Genomic DNA, 19,948 nt, shown 5'->3' on the forward strand with positions numbered 1-19,948 from the left:
ATTTGCAGACGATGCAAAGCTAGAAGGAATTGCCAACACTAAAGAAGGCAGAGATACACCCTGTATTAGATATAAAGGAGGACATCAAACACATTCTGTTCAAATTGTCATGTAGAGGTACTCATAGTCTCATAAAACCTATGCACTAAGTTAAATTACAAGCAGGGTCATGCATATACCCTTGAAGGCACCCACTGTAGTATCTTATTTCAGTGGTATATAACCATCAAAACAAGATGTCAATTTTTATTAAAATACAAAAATGTATCTGGATTAAATTAGTGAAAATTTTATGCGTATTATATTTATAATTCATTCATAGAGTTTTACATATTCTTGGGTAGATCTTGGTGGTGCATAAGCCTCCAAAAATTGTTAAAAAAATGTATCTACAGTGGGTACGGAAAGTATTCAGACCCCTTTAGATTTTTCACTCTTTGTTTCATTGCAGCCATTTGGTAAATTCAAAAAAGTTAATTTTTTTCTATTTAATGTACACTCTTCACCCCATCTTGACTGAAAAAAAACAAATGTAGAAATTGTTGCTAATTTATTAAAAAAGAAAAACTGAAATATCACATGGTCATAAGTATTCAAACCCTTTGCTCAGTATTGAGTAGAAGCACCATTTTGAGCTAGTACAGCCATGAGTCTTCCTGGGAATGATGCAACAAGTTTTTCACACCTGGATTTGGGGATCCTCTGCCATTCTTCCTTGCAGATCCTCTCCAGTTATGTCAGGTTGGATGGTGAAAGTTGGTGGACAGCCATTTTCAGGTCTCTCCAAAGATGATCAATTGGGTTTAGGTCAGGGCTCTGTCTGGGCCAGTCAAGAATGGTCACAGAGTTGTTCTGAAGCCACTTCTTTGTTATTTTAGCTGTGTGCTTAGGGTCATTGTCTTGATGGAAGGTGAACCTTCAGCCAAGTCTGAGGTCCAGAGAACTCTGGAAGAGGTTTTCATCCAGGATATCTACGTACTTGGCCGCATTCATGTTTCCTTCAATGGCAACCAGTCATCCTGTTCCTGCAGCTGAAAAACACCCACATAGCATGATGCTGCCACCACCATGTTTCACTGTTGGGATTGTATTGGGCAGTTGATGAGCAGTGCCTGGTTTTCTCCACACATACCGCTTAGAATTATCACCAAAAAGGTCTATCTTCATCTCATCAGACCAGAGAATCGTATTTCTCATTGTCTGGAAGTCCTTCATGTGTTTTTTTAGCAAACTCTATGCGGCTTACATATGCCTTGCACTGAGGAGAGATTTCCACTCTGCCATAAAGGCCCGACTGGTGGAGGTCTGCAGTGATGTTTGACTTTGTGGAACTTTCCCCCACTTCCCTACTGCATCTCTGGAGCTCAGCCACAGTGATCTTGGGGTTCTTCTTTACCTCTCTCACCAAAGCTCTTCTCCCATGATTGCTCAGCTTGGCTGGATGGCCAGGTCTAGGAAGACTTCTTGTGGTTCCAAACTTCATCCATTTAAGGATTATGGAGGCCACTGTGCTCTTAGGAACCTTGAGTACTGCAGAAATTCTTGTGTAACTTTGGCCAGATCTGTGCCTTACAACAAATCTGTCTCTGAGCTCCTTGGCCAGTTCGTTTGACCTCATGATTCTCATTTTGTCTGACATGCACTGTGAGCTGTGAGGTCTTATATAGACAGGTGTGTGCCTTTCCAAATCAAGTCTTATCAGTTTAATTAAACACAGATGGACGCCAATGAAGGAGTCGAACCATCTCAAGGAGGATCACATGGAAATGGACAGCATGTGACTTAAATATGAGTGTCTGAGCAAAGGGTCTGGATACTTATGACCATGTGATATTTCAATTTTTCTTTTTTAATAAATTAGCAAAAATTTCTACATTTCTGTTTGTTTCAGTCAAGATGTGGTGCAGAGTGTACATTAGTGTGGAAAAAAATGAACTTATTTGAATTCACCAAATGGCTGCAATGAAACAAAGAGTGAACAATTTAAAGGGTTCTGAATACTTTCCGTACCCACTGTATATTATATTGCTCTATACTCTATACTGTCCATAGAGTATTATGTCTTCTTGGGTATCTAACCCTCCCAACAATTGTAAAAAAAGTATCGGTATTATACTGCCCATCCATAGAGTATTATGTCTTCTTGGGTGAATTTTGGTGGTGTATAACCTTCAAGAAAATTGTTCAAAAATGTATCAGTATTCTATTGCTCATCCACACAGTATTTCATGTTCTTGGGTACATTTCGGTGGTATCTAACTCTCAAAAAAATTGTTCATAAATTTATCAGTATCATATTGCTCATCCACACAGTATTACATCTTAATGGGTATAGTTCAGTTGTATCTAATCCTCCAAAAAATAGTTTAAGAATGTAGCTACTATATAATTGTCTAAGGGTCACTTCCGTCTGTCTGTCCTTCTGTCTGTCTGTCGCGGTTATTCGTTCGCTGATTGGTCTTGCCAGCTGCCTGTCATGGCTGCCGCGACCAATCAGCGACGCGCACAGTCCGGAAGAAAATGGCCGCTCCTTACTCCCCGCACTCACTGCCTGGCACCCGCATACACCCCTCCGCTCACACAGGGTTAATGCCGGCAGTAATGGACCGCATTATGCCGCGGGTAACGCACTCTGTTACCGCTGTTATTAACCCTGTGTGACCAAGTCTTTTACTATTTACGCAGCCTATGCAGCGCCAATAGTAAAAACATCTAATGTTAAAAATAATAAAAAAAATAAAAAATGATTACATACTCACCTATGCCGCCTTTCCCGCTCCTCGCGATGCAACCAACACGTTCCGTTGGCACGGATGGTCTGGCAGAAGAACCTGCCATGACGTCACGGTCATGTGACCGCGACGTCATCGCAAGTCCTACGCGCCTGCGCGGAAAGGACCTGCCGTGACATCACGGTCATGTGACCGCGACGTCATCACAGGCCCTGCGCGCCTGCGCGAGCAGGCTGGGACCAGAAGCTGCCGCCTGTACCTCGCACAGGCGACAGAACTACAAGTATGGTGAGTATGTTAGAACTACAAGGGGCCCTCGGATCGGAAGGTGAGTATGTTTATTTTTTATTTTTTCTTTCAAATATTTTATTAGGATTTTAACTTTTAACCGGGAAGGATAGGTTAGGAAGGGACGGGGGAGAAGGGATGGGGTATAGAGATGAGGAAAATAAGCCCCTATAACAATAGGGGAAGCAGGCGATCACATAGTAGGTTAATATAAACATAATGGAAATGAAATAACTCAGTAGGCTATTAAAGTGACATAAGTAATATTTTGTACCGGTTCGCTTTATAAGCATCTAAAAACTGTATTAGGTAATTAGTATGTAATAGAATGTGAAGGCCTGTTGTGAACTCGAGCTTACAGTAAATTATATGGTTGCTTATTATGTCCAGGAACACCCTTGGGTGATCCTGCGACTATGTGGGCAGCAAAAAGTCTGGCTCATTATCAAAGCTAACTATTGGGAAGAGATATATCCATAGCCTATAATAGACGTAGTAGAAATAAGTGACAGAACTACACTTCAGGTAGGACTATTGTAGGTTCTAGAAGGATTCAGACCATGTTGTTTCAGGAAGGATAAACCCTCTTTAGGGGTTGTAATGTGTACAGTTCCGGACAAGAGTTTCACCAAGAGAGTAGAGGACGGCGACCATGAATAAGCAAAATGGCATCTCCGGAGCTCCCGCGTAACTGATGCAAAATCCCGTCGCTTTTTCAAAGTATCTTTAGACAAATCTTTGAAGAATGTTAGGTGGCTATATGGGGAGAGCAGGAAGTTTTTTTCGGAGGAGAGGTCAAACAGTTTACCTCTAACCCAGGCTGGGAAAAAGGAGACGATGATGTCTCTTGGCACGTCTGGCGGGAGGGACACAGGTCTTTTAATTCGGTAAGCTTTTTCAATGATATTAGGATCGTTAATATCAGGTATAAATTTAGAGATCATTTTGAAAATATAGCTTTTTAGGTGGGGGGGTTTAACAGTCTCGGGACTCCCCTGATTTTCACGTTGTTTTTTCGTTTATGATCTTCGAGACTCATCAGGTTACACTTTAGTGAATCAATGTCTTTTTGTAGACTCTTTAGCAAAGCTGTGGAAAAAGGAGGGGTCGGTGAACTGTCTGAATAGGGAAGATCCAAATCTTCAAATGAATAGTCTTCCATACTGCTGTTTAAAGAGTATATAAAGGAAGCGTACGAGTCGCACTCGGGCGAAGAGTAGCTACATTGGGAAGACCTTGAGGATGACCCGGTTGAGAAGGAACCAAGGCTTTCAGCAATGGAAGTCAGTGCATCCCTGACATAGGACTCAGACGCTGTCTCTGTACATGATGATCTCGTGTTTAATGCATTGAAAGAGAATAAGTATTTATCCAATACCAGGGAACCTTCATCCATTTTTTTATTAACGATGTCGCAGAAGTTTTTTAGCATATTATCCATTGCTAGTTCAGTGGGGGGTCCTTCTGCATCTATCGCTTCCTCTGTGCCAAGGAATGGGTATGAAATTTCCGAGGTGGAGCTTCCCTCCCCCTGGTTGTCATGACTGCCATCTCCCTGTTGTGGGGCAGCCTGTGAGCGGTGATTTTTCTGTGGCACACTAGGCGGTGTCACCTCGGAACTTGTGACCTGATGTTGTCTCCTAATCTGGGGTCTGGGCTGCGGTATAAATGTGGGAGCATCAAATCTTAATATGCGACTTGCATTTTGATTTATCCTAAGCCTAGCAGCAGCATCGTTGCAAGTTGTGGGCGGAGATATAATCGGGGTCTCATCTGACCTCCCACTTCCGTGTCTCGTCTGCTCATTGGTGATTGTGGCTCTGAGTCCCTTCCCTAGAACCTTGCCGGTCCGGTGGCTTGGACCGGGGGAGCCCGGGGACTCCAAAGATAATGTCGCCTGCTGCGCCGGCTCACCTGTGGCTCTCCCTTCAGCCGCGCCGTAGCACTTTCCTCCAACAGCGGTGCCGTCGCTTGCAGTGGGCGGAGTCTTGGACGAAGCAGTGGGAGGGGCTTCGACTCCTCTCCGGCTTCTCTGCTCCGCCTGCAGATGTGAGGACGCCGCTCCTTGGATGGTTCCTGTGGTCTTGCCGGCCTGTGGTGCTAGAGCAGAGCGTCCCAGGGGCCCAGGAATGGAAACCGCCCGTGACTGGAGCTCACGTGGGGCTTTCTCTGCGTTCAGGTCCGGGCTCAATTCTCTGGGAGCTTGGCTGCCGCGCTGGATGGGCGGAGTTTTGGGCGGAGCTTCAGCGCTTCTCCTTCTACTCGGTCTCACCTGCTCAGGCAAGGCCGAGGCTTTGGGCCTAGTTCTGGAGGCATCTCCGGTTCGTGCATTAGCAGCAAAGGGTCTTGCGAACGTCATTGCGGGAGTCGCTGTGGATGGGGGCTTGTTCAGGGGTCCTCCCGTAGATGGGACTGGTCTGGGGCTTGAATGCACCGATGAGTGCAGCCTCTTGTCCTCCTGTCTGTGCAGGCCTGCAGCAAGGCCGCGGCTGGGGTCTGCATGTCTCTGGGTTGTTTGTGCCCTCTTCAAAGCCGCTTTTTTCATTGTATGTCCCAATCCCGAACACCTCAAGTGTAGTTCTGAGCAGTTTCCTCCCAAAAAGTAGGCAAATTGTCACTAATAATAAGGAATTCTGTAGGAGCTCCTGTGTCACAGGTCTGCTCCTGATCCCCAGCAAGCCACGCCCCTCTATTTTTTATTTTTTAACCTGTGACATACGTGGCTGGGCAATATACTATGTGGCTGGGCAATATACTACGTGGCTCTGTGCTGTATACTACATCGCTGTGCAATATACTGCGTGGCTCTGTGCAATATACTACATCACTGGGCAATATACTACGTGGCTCTGTGCTGTATACTACGTCACTGGGCAATATACTACGTCACTGGGCAATATACTACATAGCTGGGCAATATACTACATGGCTGGGCAATATACTACGTGGCTCTGTGCTGAATACTACATCACTGGGCAATATACTACGTCACTGGGCAATATACTACATGGCTGGGCTATATACTACGTGGCTGGGCAATATACTACGTGGCTCTGTGCTGAATACTACGTCACTGGGCAATATACTACATAGCTGGGCAATATACTATGTGGCTGGGCTATATACTACATGGCTGGGCTATATACTACGTGGCTGGGCTATATACTATGTGGCTGGGCAATATACTACGTGGCTCTGTGCTGAATACTACGTCACTGGGCAATATACTACATAGCTGGGCAATATACTATGTGGCTGGGCTATATACTACATGGCTGGGCTATATACTACGTGGCTGGGCAATATGCTACGTGGCTGGGCAATATACTACGTGGCTCTGTGCTGTATACTACGTCACTGGGCAATATACTACATCGCTGGGCAATATACTACGTGGCTGGGCAGTGTACTACGTCACTGGCCAATATACTACGTCACTGGGCAATATACTACGTGGCTGACCAATATACTACGTGGGCTGTGCTATATACTACGTGGACATGCATATTCTAGAATACCCGATGCATTAGAATCGGGCCACCATCTACTTGGTATTATATTTCTCATCAATAGTATATTATATGTTCTTGGATACTTTTCAGTGGTATCAAATCTTCCCAAAATTTGTTCTAAAACTTATTGGTATTATATTGCACATCCACACAGTATTATGTGTTCTCGGGTACATTTTGGTTGTATATAACCTGCAAAAAAGTTGTTCAAGCATTTATCAGTACAATAATGCTCATCCATACAATATTACTTGTTCTTGAGTACATTTCAGTGGTATCTAACCCTCCAAAAAATTGTTAAATACGTATCTGTATTATATTCCTCTTCCATAGAGTATAACGTCTTCTTGGGTGCATTTCAGTGGTATATAACCCTCAAAAAATTGTTAAAACATTTATTGGTATTATATTGCTTATCCACACAGTATTATGTGTTCTTGAGTACATTTTAGTGGTATATAACCTTCATGAAAATTGTTAAAAAATGTATTGGTATTATATTGCTCATCCATAGGGTTAGATGTTCTTGGGTACATTTCACTGATAGAAAACCCTCAAAACAAGTTGTCAATTTTTATTCAGCATTATATTGCTCATCCATACAGTATTATGTACTCTTGAGTATATTTCCGTGGCATATATAACACTACAAAAAAAATTGAGAAATTTGTCTGGATTCAATTGCTCATACCATACACTATAACGTGGATCTCATTACATTTTGATGGTTTATTAAACACGTAATGCGCTATGGATTTTTGAACATTTTTTAGAGCATTAGAGATCACTGAAATTTACCATAGACCTGAGAATAGTGTATGGATGAGAAATGTAACCAAGCCAAATTTTTCAACTCTTTTTTGGAGTTTTACATACCACCAAAATGTATCATTAACTGCACTAAACTGTATGGATGACTGATTAAATCAAGAAATAAATTTGGAACGCAAATATTTTGAAAGTGTAGTTTATGTACTTCTACACTCATAAAGGCTTTGCAGAAAGTGCAAAACCAGCAAAAAATTATAAAGAGGGTCATCCGTAGACCCCTGAAATGCAACAACTGGCATACCTCATTCAAATATTTTTAAAGTGTAGTTGCTGTACTCCTACACTCATAAAGACTTTGCACAAAGTGCAAAGCCAGTAAAAAATTATATGGAGGGAAATACAGTAATCCTCTTCAGGTGTCCGTTTCTTTTTCTTCCTTGGCAGGCTGGGGGGATTGCCTCCACCTGCTTCCTGGACCTTGATTCCCAGGTGACTAGGCTGTAAGTGACCTGGCATCCGTTATTGCCGAAGCCAAATAGAAATGAGTTACAGCCCTCTTGTCATGTCGGATGCTATTCACACTAGGGTGTCTGACAGACAGCGGTAATTCCACATTCGTCCACTACACGCTCAGTAGCGCCAGCTAGATTTTATCCAGGTTGTCCGGGGTTAATCTAGCTGGTAATCTGGTTGGAGGCTGGGTCACGCCCGTGGCCTTTAAATAGTCATTCTGGACTTTGGGCGTCGCCGATTATAGCTTGTGTCTTGTGCCTGGTGATCTCGGTCTGGAGTGGTGGTCTAGGAGAAGAAATATCGTATCTGGTGGTGTAATATCCTTTGTCATATTTCTCCTTCCTATATTTGTGTTTGTTTTGCCCTGTGCACATTATAGTGTTTTCCTGTGTGTCTGCGGCGTGGTGCGTTTTTAGTTTTCCCTGTCTGTGCTTTCTGTGGAGGTTGGTGTGTGGTCTAATCACTGGGTGGCGGGTGGAGGTTTCAGCATAGGGCTGACACAGGAGTCAGGGTCAGGCCTGGCGGCCCAGACAAGCACACCATCAGTGTAAATTCTGGGAGAGGGACAGACAGGGTTTTCCCTAGTCTGAGGGATATCGCAGGGGCTCAGGTAATCAGCTGTAGTCTACCCAGTACCACCGTGACATTATAATCGGCCAAAATAAATTTTGGATGCCATGGATCCCATGACTTCCATAACCCGCCAGTTGAAGGCGCTGTCCTTACAGGTCACTGAGTTGAAGGGGGCAGTTCAGCAACAGGGTCTTGTATCTAATGTGCAAGCTGAAACTGCAGGTAGAGTTGCAGAGCCAAAGATCCCTTTACCTGAGAGGTTTGCTGGGGAACTCAGTAAATTTGTTGTTTTTTGTGAAGCTTGCAAATTATATTTTCGTATGCACCCGGTTTCCTCAGGTAATGAGGCTCAGCGTGTGGGCCTGGTATTGTCATTACTGAACGGAGACCCCCAAGCATGGGCATTTTCATTACCATCTGATTCAGCTGCATTTAACTCAGTGGAGTTTGTTTTTTTTCTGCTCTTGGACTCATATATGATGATCCTGACAGATTGGCTCTAGCAGAATCTAAAATACGCGCTCTCCGCCAGGGGGAGCGAATGGCGGAGGATTACTGTTCTGAATTTCGCCGCTGGGTGGTGGACACACAATGGAATGACCCTGCACTGCGGAGTCAGTTTGTACATGGGGTTTCGAGAAGGGTTAAACAAGCCCTCCTGATGTATGAGACTCCTGCTTCTCTAGAGTCTGCCATGAGTCTTGTTGTCCGCATTGATCGCCGTTTGCGTCAGGGGGTGCAAGAGACGCCGCTTATGGAGGAGGGCGTAGGTGCACGTGAGGTTGCTGCAGGTGAGCCCACGGAGCCTATGCAAATCGCAGGGGTGTCACATCATCGAGCCCCCTCACTCAGGAAGCAGGGAGCCTGTTTTTGCTGTGGTAAAAAAGGGCATTATGTAATGCTTGTCCTCTGTTTTCTAAGAAAAGCGCAACAGTGGAAAACTACTAAGCTCAGAGGGTGTGGAGGAGGCCAATCTGAGCTTATGCATATCCTCCATGGTGGTCTCTCAATGTATGCTCCCTGCCAGAGTTATGGTCGCTGGCAGAGAGCTGCCAATCACTGTTTTTGTGGATAGTGGGTCGGCCACTAATCTCATTGATGAGGAGTTTGCGCGCACGGCCGGGTTCACAGTCGAAAAACTGCCTCATCCTATCCGGGTGGTCACCATCACTGCTACTCCACTCCCACAGGGGGAGATGTTGTGAATTCTGCTCTTGGGCTCCCTCCGGTGGTTGTAAGTGGTAGCGCTGCTGTCTCTGAATCGCAGCATTTATCAGGTGTGTTCACTTTTTGCAAATCTGACTGGGCTGTTTAGTCTTGCTTCACCCTTTAGTCAGTGCCAGTTGTCCATTGTTCCTGGAGGATTCACATCTCTGCCTGGTCTCTCCTGCTTTGCAGTTCTTTTCATCAAAGATAAGTTCTGGCCTTCATTTTTGGCTGTCCACATGCTGTGGCCTTATTGTTCAGTTCTTTCCCATGTTTTTTGTCTGTTCCAGCTTGGTCTGTATAAGGATTTGTTTAGCCAAGCTGGTATCTCTGGAGATGCAGATATACCCTCCATATCTTTAGTTAGCTGTGGAGTTTTTGTATTTTCTGTGGTGGATATTTTCTAGTGTTTTAATACTGACCGCATAGTACTCTGTCCTATCCTTTCTATTTAGCTAGAAGTGGCCTCCTTTGCTAAATTCTCATTTCAGTCTGTGTATGTTTTTTCCCTCTCCTCTCACAGTCAATATTTGTGGGGGGCTGCCTATCCTTTGTGAATTTTCTCTGAGGCAAGATAGTTTTCCCTTTTCTATCTCTAGGGGTAATTAGTCCTCTGGCTGTGTCGAGATGTCCAGGGAGTGCTAGGTACATTCCACGGCTACTTCTAGTTGCGGTGTTAAGTTCAGGGTCTGCGGTCAGTACAGGTACCACCTTCTCCAGTGTACGTCTCATGCTGCTCTTAGGCCACCAGATCATAACAGGGAGATTACTGAGTTTGTGGCTGAGGTTAAACTCCACATTGGGGACCTACATTCTGAGCAAGTTACATATAGGGTGCTCAGTAATCTTCCTGCACAAATGGTTCTGGGTTTCCATGGTTGTCTATGCACAACCCGGTGATTGACTGGAAAACTCAGGACATAATTCAGTGGAGCGGATTCTGCCAGGAGAATTGCCTGGCCACATGTGTGTCCGCTGTGACTTTTAGCATTCCTGAGTCACTGCTGGATTTCGCAATGTGTTCTCTGAGAAGGGTTGCTCAGAATTGCCACCACATCGACCCTATGACTGTACTATTAGGTTTAAACCAGGGGCCAAATTGCCGAAAGCTAGGAGGTTTAACATCTCTGGTCCTGAGAGGCAAGCTTTAAAAGACTACATTGCTGAGAGTTTGAGCAAAGGACACATCAGGCCTTCGTCCTCGCCGGTGGCAGCGGGGTTCTTCTTCGTTAAGAAGAAAGATGGCGGACTACGCCCGTGTCTGGATTTCAGGGAGTTAAACCAGATTGCGGTTCGTGATCCATACCCTATGCCACTGATACCTGATTTGTTCAACCAGGTGGCTGGTGCTAAGTGGTTTTCCAAGCTTGACCTCAGGGGGGCGTACAACCTCATAAGAGTCCGTAAAGGTGATGAGTGGAAGACGGCTTTTAATACTCCTGAGGGTCATTTTGAAAATTTGGTGATGCCATTTGGGTTGACAAACGCGCCTGCTGTATTTCAACATTTCATAAATGATGTGTTCTCGCATGTACTGGGGAAATTCGTTATTGTGTACCTAGATGACATTCTCATTTATTCTTGCGACCGTGATACTCATTTAGAGCATGTGAGGCAGGTGTTACAGTTACTCAGAGAAAATAAGCTCTATGCAAAACTTGAGAAATGTGTATTTTCGGTTCAGGAGTTGCCTTTCTTGGGTTATATTGTGTCTGCTTCAGGGTTTAAAATGGACGCCGCTAAGGTGCAAGCGATGATGCATTGGGAACTGCCTGATAACCTAAAAGCACTCCAGCGGTTCCTTGGATTTTCTAATTATTATAGAAAATGTATCAAAGATTTTTCTACCATTGCTAAACCGCTTACTGACATGACGAAAAAGGGTACCAATTTCTCCGCCTGGCCTGAGGCTGCTGTGCGCGCATTCGAATTTCTGAAGAACAGTTTTGCTTCGGCCCCCATTCTGGTGCAACCGGACGTATCAAAACCATTTACCATGGAAGTCGATGCGTCTGAGGTTGGAGTGGGGGCGGTGCTGTCACAAGGCTCATCCTTGGGCGAGTTGCGTCCATGCGCCTACTTTTCCAAGAAGCTGTCGCCCGCCGAACGTAACTACGATATCGGCAACAGGGAGTTGTTGGCTATCAAGTTGGCTTTTGAGGAATGGCGACACTTCTTGGAGGGGTCGGTCCACCAGGTTACAGTTATCACCGATCATAAAAATCTGCTTTATTTAGAGTCAGCCAAGCGTCTGTCCCCCAGGCAGGCTCGCTGGGCATTGTTTTTCACGCGATTCAACTATTTTGTCACGTACCATCCGGGGTCTAAGAACACTAAGGCAGATGCTTTATCCAGGTGTTTTCCGGGGGGAGAACCTCGGGAAGATCTGGTACCCATCCTCCAAAAGGGTGTAGTGGTCTCGGCTCTCACGACAGAGGTTGAGGCTGAGATTGCCAAGGCTCAGGAGGAAGTACCACCAGAGCTTCCCATTAACAAATCATTTGTACCGCTCCATCTTCACCTAAAGGTGTTGGGTGAGCATCATGATACTGTTCTGGCTGGCCATCCAGGGGTTAGGGGTACCTTGGAGTTGGTGTCCCATCGGTTTTGGTGGCCCAAAATCCGACAGGACGTGGTCTCGTACGTATCAGCATGTACCACGTGTGCTAGGGCTAAGACGCCTCGCTCCCATCCTGCTGGCTCATTACATCCTTTAGGGGTACCCAGTAGGCCATGGACGGAGATCTCCATGGATTTTATTACAGACCTACCCTCCTCAGCTGGGAACACGGTCATCTTGGTGGTTGTTGATCGGTTCTCAAAGATGTTGCACTTTGTGTCCTTGCCTTCATTGCCTAACGCGAAGACTCTGGCTCAGGTTTTTGTGCAGGAGGTGGTCAGACTTCACAGGATCCCGTCTGACATAGTGTTTGATAGGGGTACTCAGTTTGTGGCAAAGTTTTGGAAAGCATTTTGCTCATGGCTGGGGATCAAGTTGTCGCATTCTTCGGCGTTTCATCCTCAGTCAAATGGTCAGACCGAGCGCATGAACCAGAATTTGGAGCAGTACTTACGCTGCTTTGCTTCTGACAACCAGGAGGAGTGTCGACGTTCCTTCCTTTGGTTGAGTTTGCCATTAATAATCACCGCCAGGAATCTTCTGGGGAGTCCCCATTCTTTTGTGTTTACGGGCACCATCCTCAATTTTGTACTCTGCGTCAGGGTGGCTCTGCTGGCGTTCTGGAGGAGGACCAGCTAGGAGCACAACTGTCATCCGTTTAGAGGAGAGTGAAACAGCGCTTGCTGAGCGTGGGTGCAAGGTACAAACGAGTGGCTGACAGTAGACGTGTGCCAGGTCCGGATCTGAGTGTGGGTGATTGGGTGTGGTTGTCCACAAAAAACATAAAACTAAAAGTACCATCCCTGAAATTGGGTCCAAGGTTTATTGGTCCATTTAGGGTCACCGCCATCATTAACCCGGTAGCCTACCTATTGGAGCTTCCTACGGTATATAAAATACTCAACGTGTTTCACAGATCTCTTTTACAGAAGGTGGTGGGTTCCGTGGACGCGGCGCCAATGCCACCTCCAGTCTTGGTGGATGGCAAATTGGAGTTTGAAGTCTCCAAGGTGGTTGACTCTCGTATAGTGCACCGCACATTACAGTACCTGGTACACTGGTGTGGTTATGGGCCGGAGGAGAGGTCTTGGGTACCAGCTTCGGACATACATGCGGACCGGCTGGACAGTATGTTTCACCGCCACCAAGGACAATATCTGCAAGGAGTTTTTATTTTTTCCTGTGTTTGCATGGGATTCCTACAGGTACTCCGATTTCCTTCTAAACTCAAAAGACATGTTGATGGGGAATTTAGGTTGTAAGCCCCAATCGGAACAATGATGATGTCTATAAAGTGCTGAGGAAATTAATGGCACTATATAATCAAGTATAATAGATAAAAATAAATAACTGTTCTTCATGAAAGAATTGCAGCCAAAAACAATACATTGGCAGCTTGTGTTCTAGACTGAGTCAAAATGTGAAATAATTAACAGAAGGCAGTTTGTTCGCCTAAAGTAATGATAATGTCTGTAAAGCACTGCGGAATATGATAGTGCTATATAAGCAAAGCATAATAAATAAATAATAATAAATAAAAGTGCTGGAGTGTGGTACAATAATGAGTGTTTGCAGGCAACAGTGAGTCATGGGTAAGGTTCCTTGCATGCTTAGGGCTGCATTTCGTCAAATGGAGTTGCTGATTTAGTCAGGATTAAGGCCATGTTCACACGTTGCGTTTTTTTACCGCGGATCCGCAGCGTTTTTGACACTACAGATCTGCAGCAGTTTTCCATGCGGTCTACAGTACCATGTTAACCTATGGAAAACCAAATTCACTGTGCACATGCTGCAGAAAAAAACACGCGGAAACACAACGTTGTTTTTTCTGCAGCATGTCAATTCTTTGTGCAGAACTGCAGCGTTTTTGCACCCATTGACTTGCATTGAGTTGGGCACTTCTGCAGCAAAACCGCAGATGTAAAAAAGATCTGCGGTTTAGCTGAGGAGGAAACGCTGCAGTTCGGGAGGGGGGAAGAGTGTGGGCGGAGTGTGGGCGGTGACTGTGTGCGTGTGTGTACGGGGTCTGCGAGCTCTCTGTGCCGGGTCTGCGGGCTGTCCGCGTGGTCTGCCTGAGGTCCGGGGGTCTGCAGGCTCTCTGTGCTGGGTCTGTGGGCTGTCCGGGTGGTCTACGGGCTGTCCCGGTGGTCTGCGGGCTGTCCGGGTGTCTGCAGGCTCTCCGTGCCGGGTCTGCGGGCTGTCCGGGTGGTCTGTTGGCTGTCCGGGTGGTCTGCAGCCTGTCCAGGTGGTCTGCAGCCTGGTCGGGAGGTCGGTGGCCTGACCGTGAGGTCTGTGGGCTGTTCGGGTAGTCTGCAGCCTGTCCGGGTGGTCTGCGGCCTGTCTGGGTGGTCTACGGCCCGTCCGGGAGGTCTGCGGCCTGTCTGGGTGGTCTGTGGGCTGTCTGGGTTGTCTGCGGCCTGTTCGGGAGTCTGGTGGCTGTCCGGGTGTGTGGCACTGTGTGTGTGTGCGCATGTGTGTGTGTGTGTGTGTGTGTGTGTGCAGGCATCGTCCAATGGAACTACAAGTCCCATCCAGCTATGCCTGCTACAGTGACAGTGATTGACACATTAGCCAATGATGGGACAGTAGTAGTCCCATCATCTGGCTAATGTGTTGAATGTATAAAAAAACACAAACAAACAACATACATACAACATATTACATACAACACACATACAACATGCATACTACATACATGCAACATACTACATACAACATGCAACATACATACAACATGCAACATACTACATACATGCAACATACATGCAACATACATACAACATGGAACATACTACATACATGCAACATACTACATACATGCAACATACATACAACATGCAACATACACACAACATGCAACATACTACATACATGCAACATACTACATATATGAAACATACATACAACATACTACATACATGCAACATACATACAATATGCAACATACTACATACATGCAGCATACTACATACATGCAACATACTACATGCATGCAACATACTACATACATGCAACATACATACTACATACAACATACTACATACATACAACATGCTACATACATGCAACATACATACAACATGCAACATACTACATACATGCAACATGCTACATACATGCAGCATACTACATACATGCAACATACTACATACAAAATACTACATATATACAACATACATACAACATACTACATACATACTACATACATACAACATATAGACATACAGTACATACAACATAGAGTACATACTCACAATCACTTGTCACTTTGATCCCTGAAGCCAGTGTCACCTGTAAAAAATATTAAAATAATAAACAAACAATACACTCACTGATCCGCAGAAATCCAATTAAAACGAATGTCCCACGACAATCTCCCGTGGAGAGCAGCAGCATCAGCTGATGTGACCGCTCATCAGGGGCTCCAGGAATACAATGACGGAATGTATCCTTCCACACTGTATTCCTCCGCCACTGTAAAAAATAGTCCCTAGTCTCACTTGTGGCACTGCTATGTGAGACAGTTCTCACGCAGCGATGCCATAAAGTAAGACCATGAACTCAGGTAACTTCTTCAGTGATGCACTGCAGGAGCTATTGTCTCCTGTCAGTGTGTCACTGAAGGCCCTATAGCGCAGTGACATCACCCGATGTCACTGTTCTATAGGGGAGATCGTCGTGGGACATTCGTTATTAATTGGACTGCGTCAGACAGGGAGTATACGGTTTATTATTTATAATTTTTTACAGGCAATAGAGTATGGTAAGTATGGTTAAATTAAGAATATTAAAATACTTTTTTCTGGCTGTGTCTTTATTTTTTTAACTCTTTCACTACTCTAGGATTAATAATATATAGGCGTCTTATTGACGCCTCTCCATTATTAACCCGGCTTAATGTCACCTTACAATAGCAAGGTGACATTAACCCCTTATTACCCCATATCCCACCGCTACACGGGAGTGGGAAGAGAGGGGCTAAGTGCCGGAATTGGCGCATCTAACGGATGCGCCATTTCTGGGGCGGCTGGGGGCTGGTATTTGTAGCCGGGAGGGCCAATATCCATAGCCCCTCTCTAGGCTATGAATATCAGCCCGCAGCTGTCTGCGTAGCCTTTCTGGCTATAAAATATAGTGCGACCCCACATCATTTTTTGGGGGGTCCCCTATTTTAGTAGCCATAAAGGCTATGCAGACAGCTGCAGGCTGATATTCATAGCCTGGGAGGGGGCCATGGGTATTACCCCCTTCCCAGGCTACAAATATTGGCCCCTGGCCGTCGGCTTTCCCCCTCTGGCGCAGAAAATTGCGCGGGAGCCCACGCCATTTTTTTCTGTGTTTTTTTTTTTTTTAATTAAACGTTCAGTAAGAAACATAGGCCTTGCTATTATATATCTATGGATATATCTATGGATATATCCATAGATAAATCTATATATCTATACATGGATAACTATGGATATATGTATAGATATATCTATAGATATAACTATGGATATATCTATAGATGGATAAATATGGCTATATCGATCTATAGATATATTCAGGGCCGGATCCAGGTTTTTGAGGGCCCGGGCGAAAGAGTCTCAGTGGGCCTCCCCTTTAACACATACCACGATTCATGAACGCATATAACACAGCCATGTAGTATATAACACAGCCCATGTAGTATATAATACAGCCACGTAGCATATAACACAGCCATGTAGTATATAACAGCCCACGTAGCATATAACAATAATAATAATAATAATTTTTATTTATATAGCGCCAACATATTCCGCAGCGCTTAGTATACAACATATTCCGCCACGTAGTATATAGCACAGCCCACGTAGCATATAACAGCCCATATAGTATATAGAACAGCCAGATATTATATAACACAGCCCACGTAGTATATAGAACAGCCATGTAGTATATAGCACAGCCCACGTAGCATATAACAGCCCATATAGTATATAGCACAGCCACATAGTATATAACACGGCCCACATAGTATATAGAACAGCCATGTAGAATATAGCACAAACCACATAGCATATAACAGCCCATATAGTATATAGCACAGCCACATAGTATATAACATGGCCCACGTAGTATATAACACGGCCCACATAGTATATAACACGGCCCACGTAGCATATAACAGCCCCTATAGTATATAGCACAGCCACATATTATATAACACAGCCCACGTAGTATATAGAACAGCCATGTGGTATATAGCACAGCCCACGTAGCATATAACAGTCCACGTAGTATATAACATGGCCCATGTAGTATATAGAACAGCCATGTAGTATATAGCACAGACATGTAGTATACAGCACAGCCCCCTCCCCCCAAGAATGGCCCCATAGTCCAGTACTCACTGTTATAGTTAAAAAAAAAACACTCCTCACCTCTCACCGTGCCCGCGCCGCTCCCTGCAGATCCGCAGCAAAATCCGCAACGTGTGCACATAGCCTAAAGGTGTCCTCAATGCTGAGAAATATAGGCAGTTACCGTACTCATCTATCATTCAATACCATCAGGAAGGTGTCTGACTGGAACCAAATTTATTCTGCAACAGTACAATGACATGAAACATACAGTCAATGTCACTAAAACATATCGTCATCGTAAGGAGGAGCGAGGAGTCCTGGCTGTGATGATATGGCCCTCTCAGAGTCCTGATCTCAACACTGAGAGATAAAAAGATATGTTCAAGCTTACAATAACAGAAGATCTGGGGATAGTTCTCTGGGATGTCTGAAACAACCTCCCTGCCGAGTTCCTTCAAAAATTGTGTGCAAGTGTACTTAGAAGAATATGTCACACCAAATATTGAATTGATTTAGATTTCTCTTTTGTTCATTGACTTTGAATTTTAATTGATAAAAATAAACTATTAACACACCTATATTTTGTAGCACTTACTTTGCAGCATTTTTTCCACACCTGCCTAAAACTTTTGCACAGTACCATACACATGTATTTAACTATTTATACATGATACATTTTTTATTGAGACTTCTATATTACCTTATTTGAATTTAAGTGCAACTGGGTGAGGTTTGCAAGTGATGGTAGCTCCTTAATACTTTTAATTTTGTTGTGAGATGCATTCAGATGTGCAAGATTGGTACAGGCGTTAAATGGTTGCATTTCTGCAATTGCATTATAACTTATATCCAGAGCAAGTAGATTAGGTAGCATGGTAATCCCAGAAAGACTACAAAATATAAAACACAGGTAATTAGATAGACAATGCATGGACATTACTTATTTAAGTGTTTAAAAGCTACATAACGCACTCTGGTCATGGCTGCGTGTGACTGGCAGAGACGTCATTAAGGTTACTGCCGGTCACACGCAGCTGCGTTCTCATTCTCTTGCTGAGCGGTAACATTACTGATGTAACCGCTCAGCAATGCAACCAGATGTAGCAGAGTTGGGCATTGTCATGGGATATCAGCAATATGGATTATTAGCAGAAATGTGAGTATAGCTTTGATTTTTGATTTTTACATTAATCAGTGGGTAAAATAGTGTAAGGGAGTGTTTATTTCAATTAAAGGACTTTTCTGTGTGTGTCTTAGGGTACCGTCACACAGTGCAATTTTGATCGCTACGACGGCACGATTCGTGACGTTCCAGCGATGCATTTACGATATCGCTGTGTCTGACACGCTACTGCGATCCGGATCCCCGCTGAGAATCGTACGTCGTAGCAGATCGTTTGAAACTTTCTTTCGTCGTCTAGTGTCCCGCTGTGGCGGCATGATTGCATTGTGTGACACAGGTTGTATACGATGTGCGCACAGTAACCAACGGCTTCTACATCGCAAATACGTCATGAAATTATCGCTCCAGCGCCGTGTATTGCAACGTGAGACCGCAGTATACGACGCTGGAGCGATACTTATACGACGCTGCAACGTCACGAATCGTGCCGTCGTAGCGATGAAAATGGCACTGTGTGACAGTACCCTTACTTTTGATTATGGGATTAGCAATGTGGGTGTCTTATAGACGTGTCTCCATTACTAACCCCTGGGCTTGACGTCAACTGACATTACAAAGCTGACATCAACCCCAAAGCTATTATCCCACAGGCCAAAGCATCAGGGCAAGTGGGAATAGCTGGGTCAAGTGCCATAACTGGTGCATCTAATGGACGCACCTTTTTTGGGGCGGCTGCAGGCTGCTATTTTTAGGCTGTGGGATTACCAATATCCATGGCCCCTTCCCAGCCTGAGAATACCAGCTCCCAGCTGTCTACTTTAGTTTGGCTGGCTATCAAAAAAGGAGGGGGACCTCACACCATTTTTTCTTAATTATTTACTTAAATAATTTAAAAAAATGAAGTGGGGACCCCTCTATATTTTATAACCAGCAACAATAAAGCTGGCAGCTGAGGGCTGCAGCCCACAGCTGGCAGCTTTACCTAGGCTGATTATCAAGAATAGAGGAGACCCCACAGAAACAGACTTCTGAGAGGTCCATGTTGGGGTCCGTGCATGGACACTACGTGTCCGATACAGACCCCGAACTACAGTTAGGGTTCGCCCATCTCTATACATGGTTTATAGTTCAACAGACAGAAAATTGTGATGTCTTTATCATATGTAGTGTTTGAAAAGGTATTTTCTATATAAAATCTGCTATTATTTTTATAATATTTCATACATTTTTTGCATGTTATCATGGTGCTATAAAATGACCATTCATTCAAATACAGGAAAGAT

At 44.6% G+C, this 19,948-nt stretch overlaps 1 protein-coding gene across 1 annotated transcript in view; it reads right to left on the reverse strand.

Moving 5' to 3' along the window:
* LOC143773624 (uncharacterized) overlaps window positions 1–19,948 on the reverse strand; it is a 259,564-nt gene that overhangs the window by 171,310 nt on the left and 68,306 nt on the right. Inside the window, exon 5 of the mRNA XM_077261024.1 lies at window positions 18,243–18,432. Coding sequence (XP_077117139.1) covers window positions 18,243–18,432 — 190 coding nt within the window. The remainder of the gene's footprint in view (window positions 1–18,242; window positions 18,433–19,948) is intronic.

The sequence above is a fragment of the Ranitomeya variabilis genome, chromosome 5 (assembly GCF_051348905.1).
Source record: "Ranitomeya variabilis isolate aRanVar5 chromosome 5, aRanVar5.hap1, whole genome shotgun sequence".
Classification (NCBI taxonomy): Eukaryota; Metazoa; Chordata; class Amphibia; order Anura; family Dendrobatidae; genus Ranitomeya; species Ranitomeya variabilis.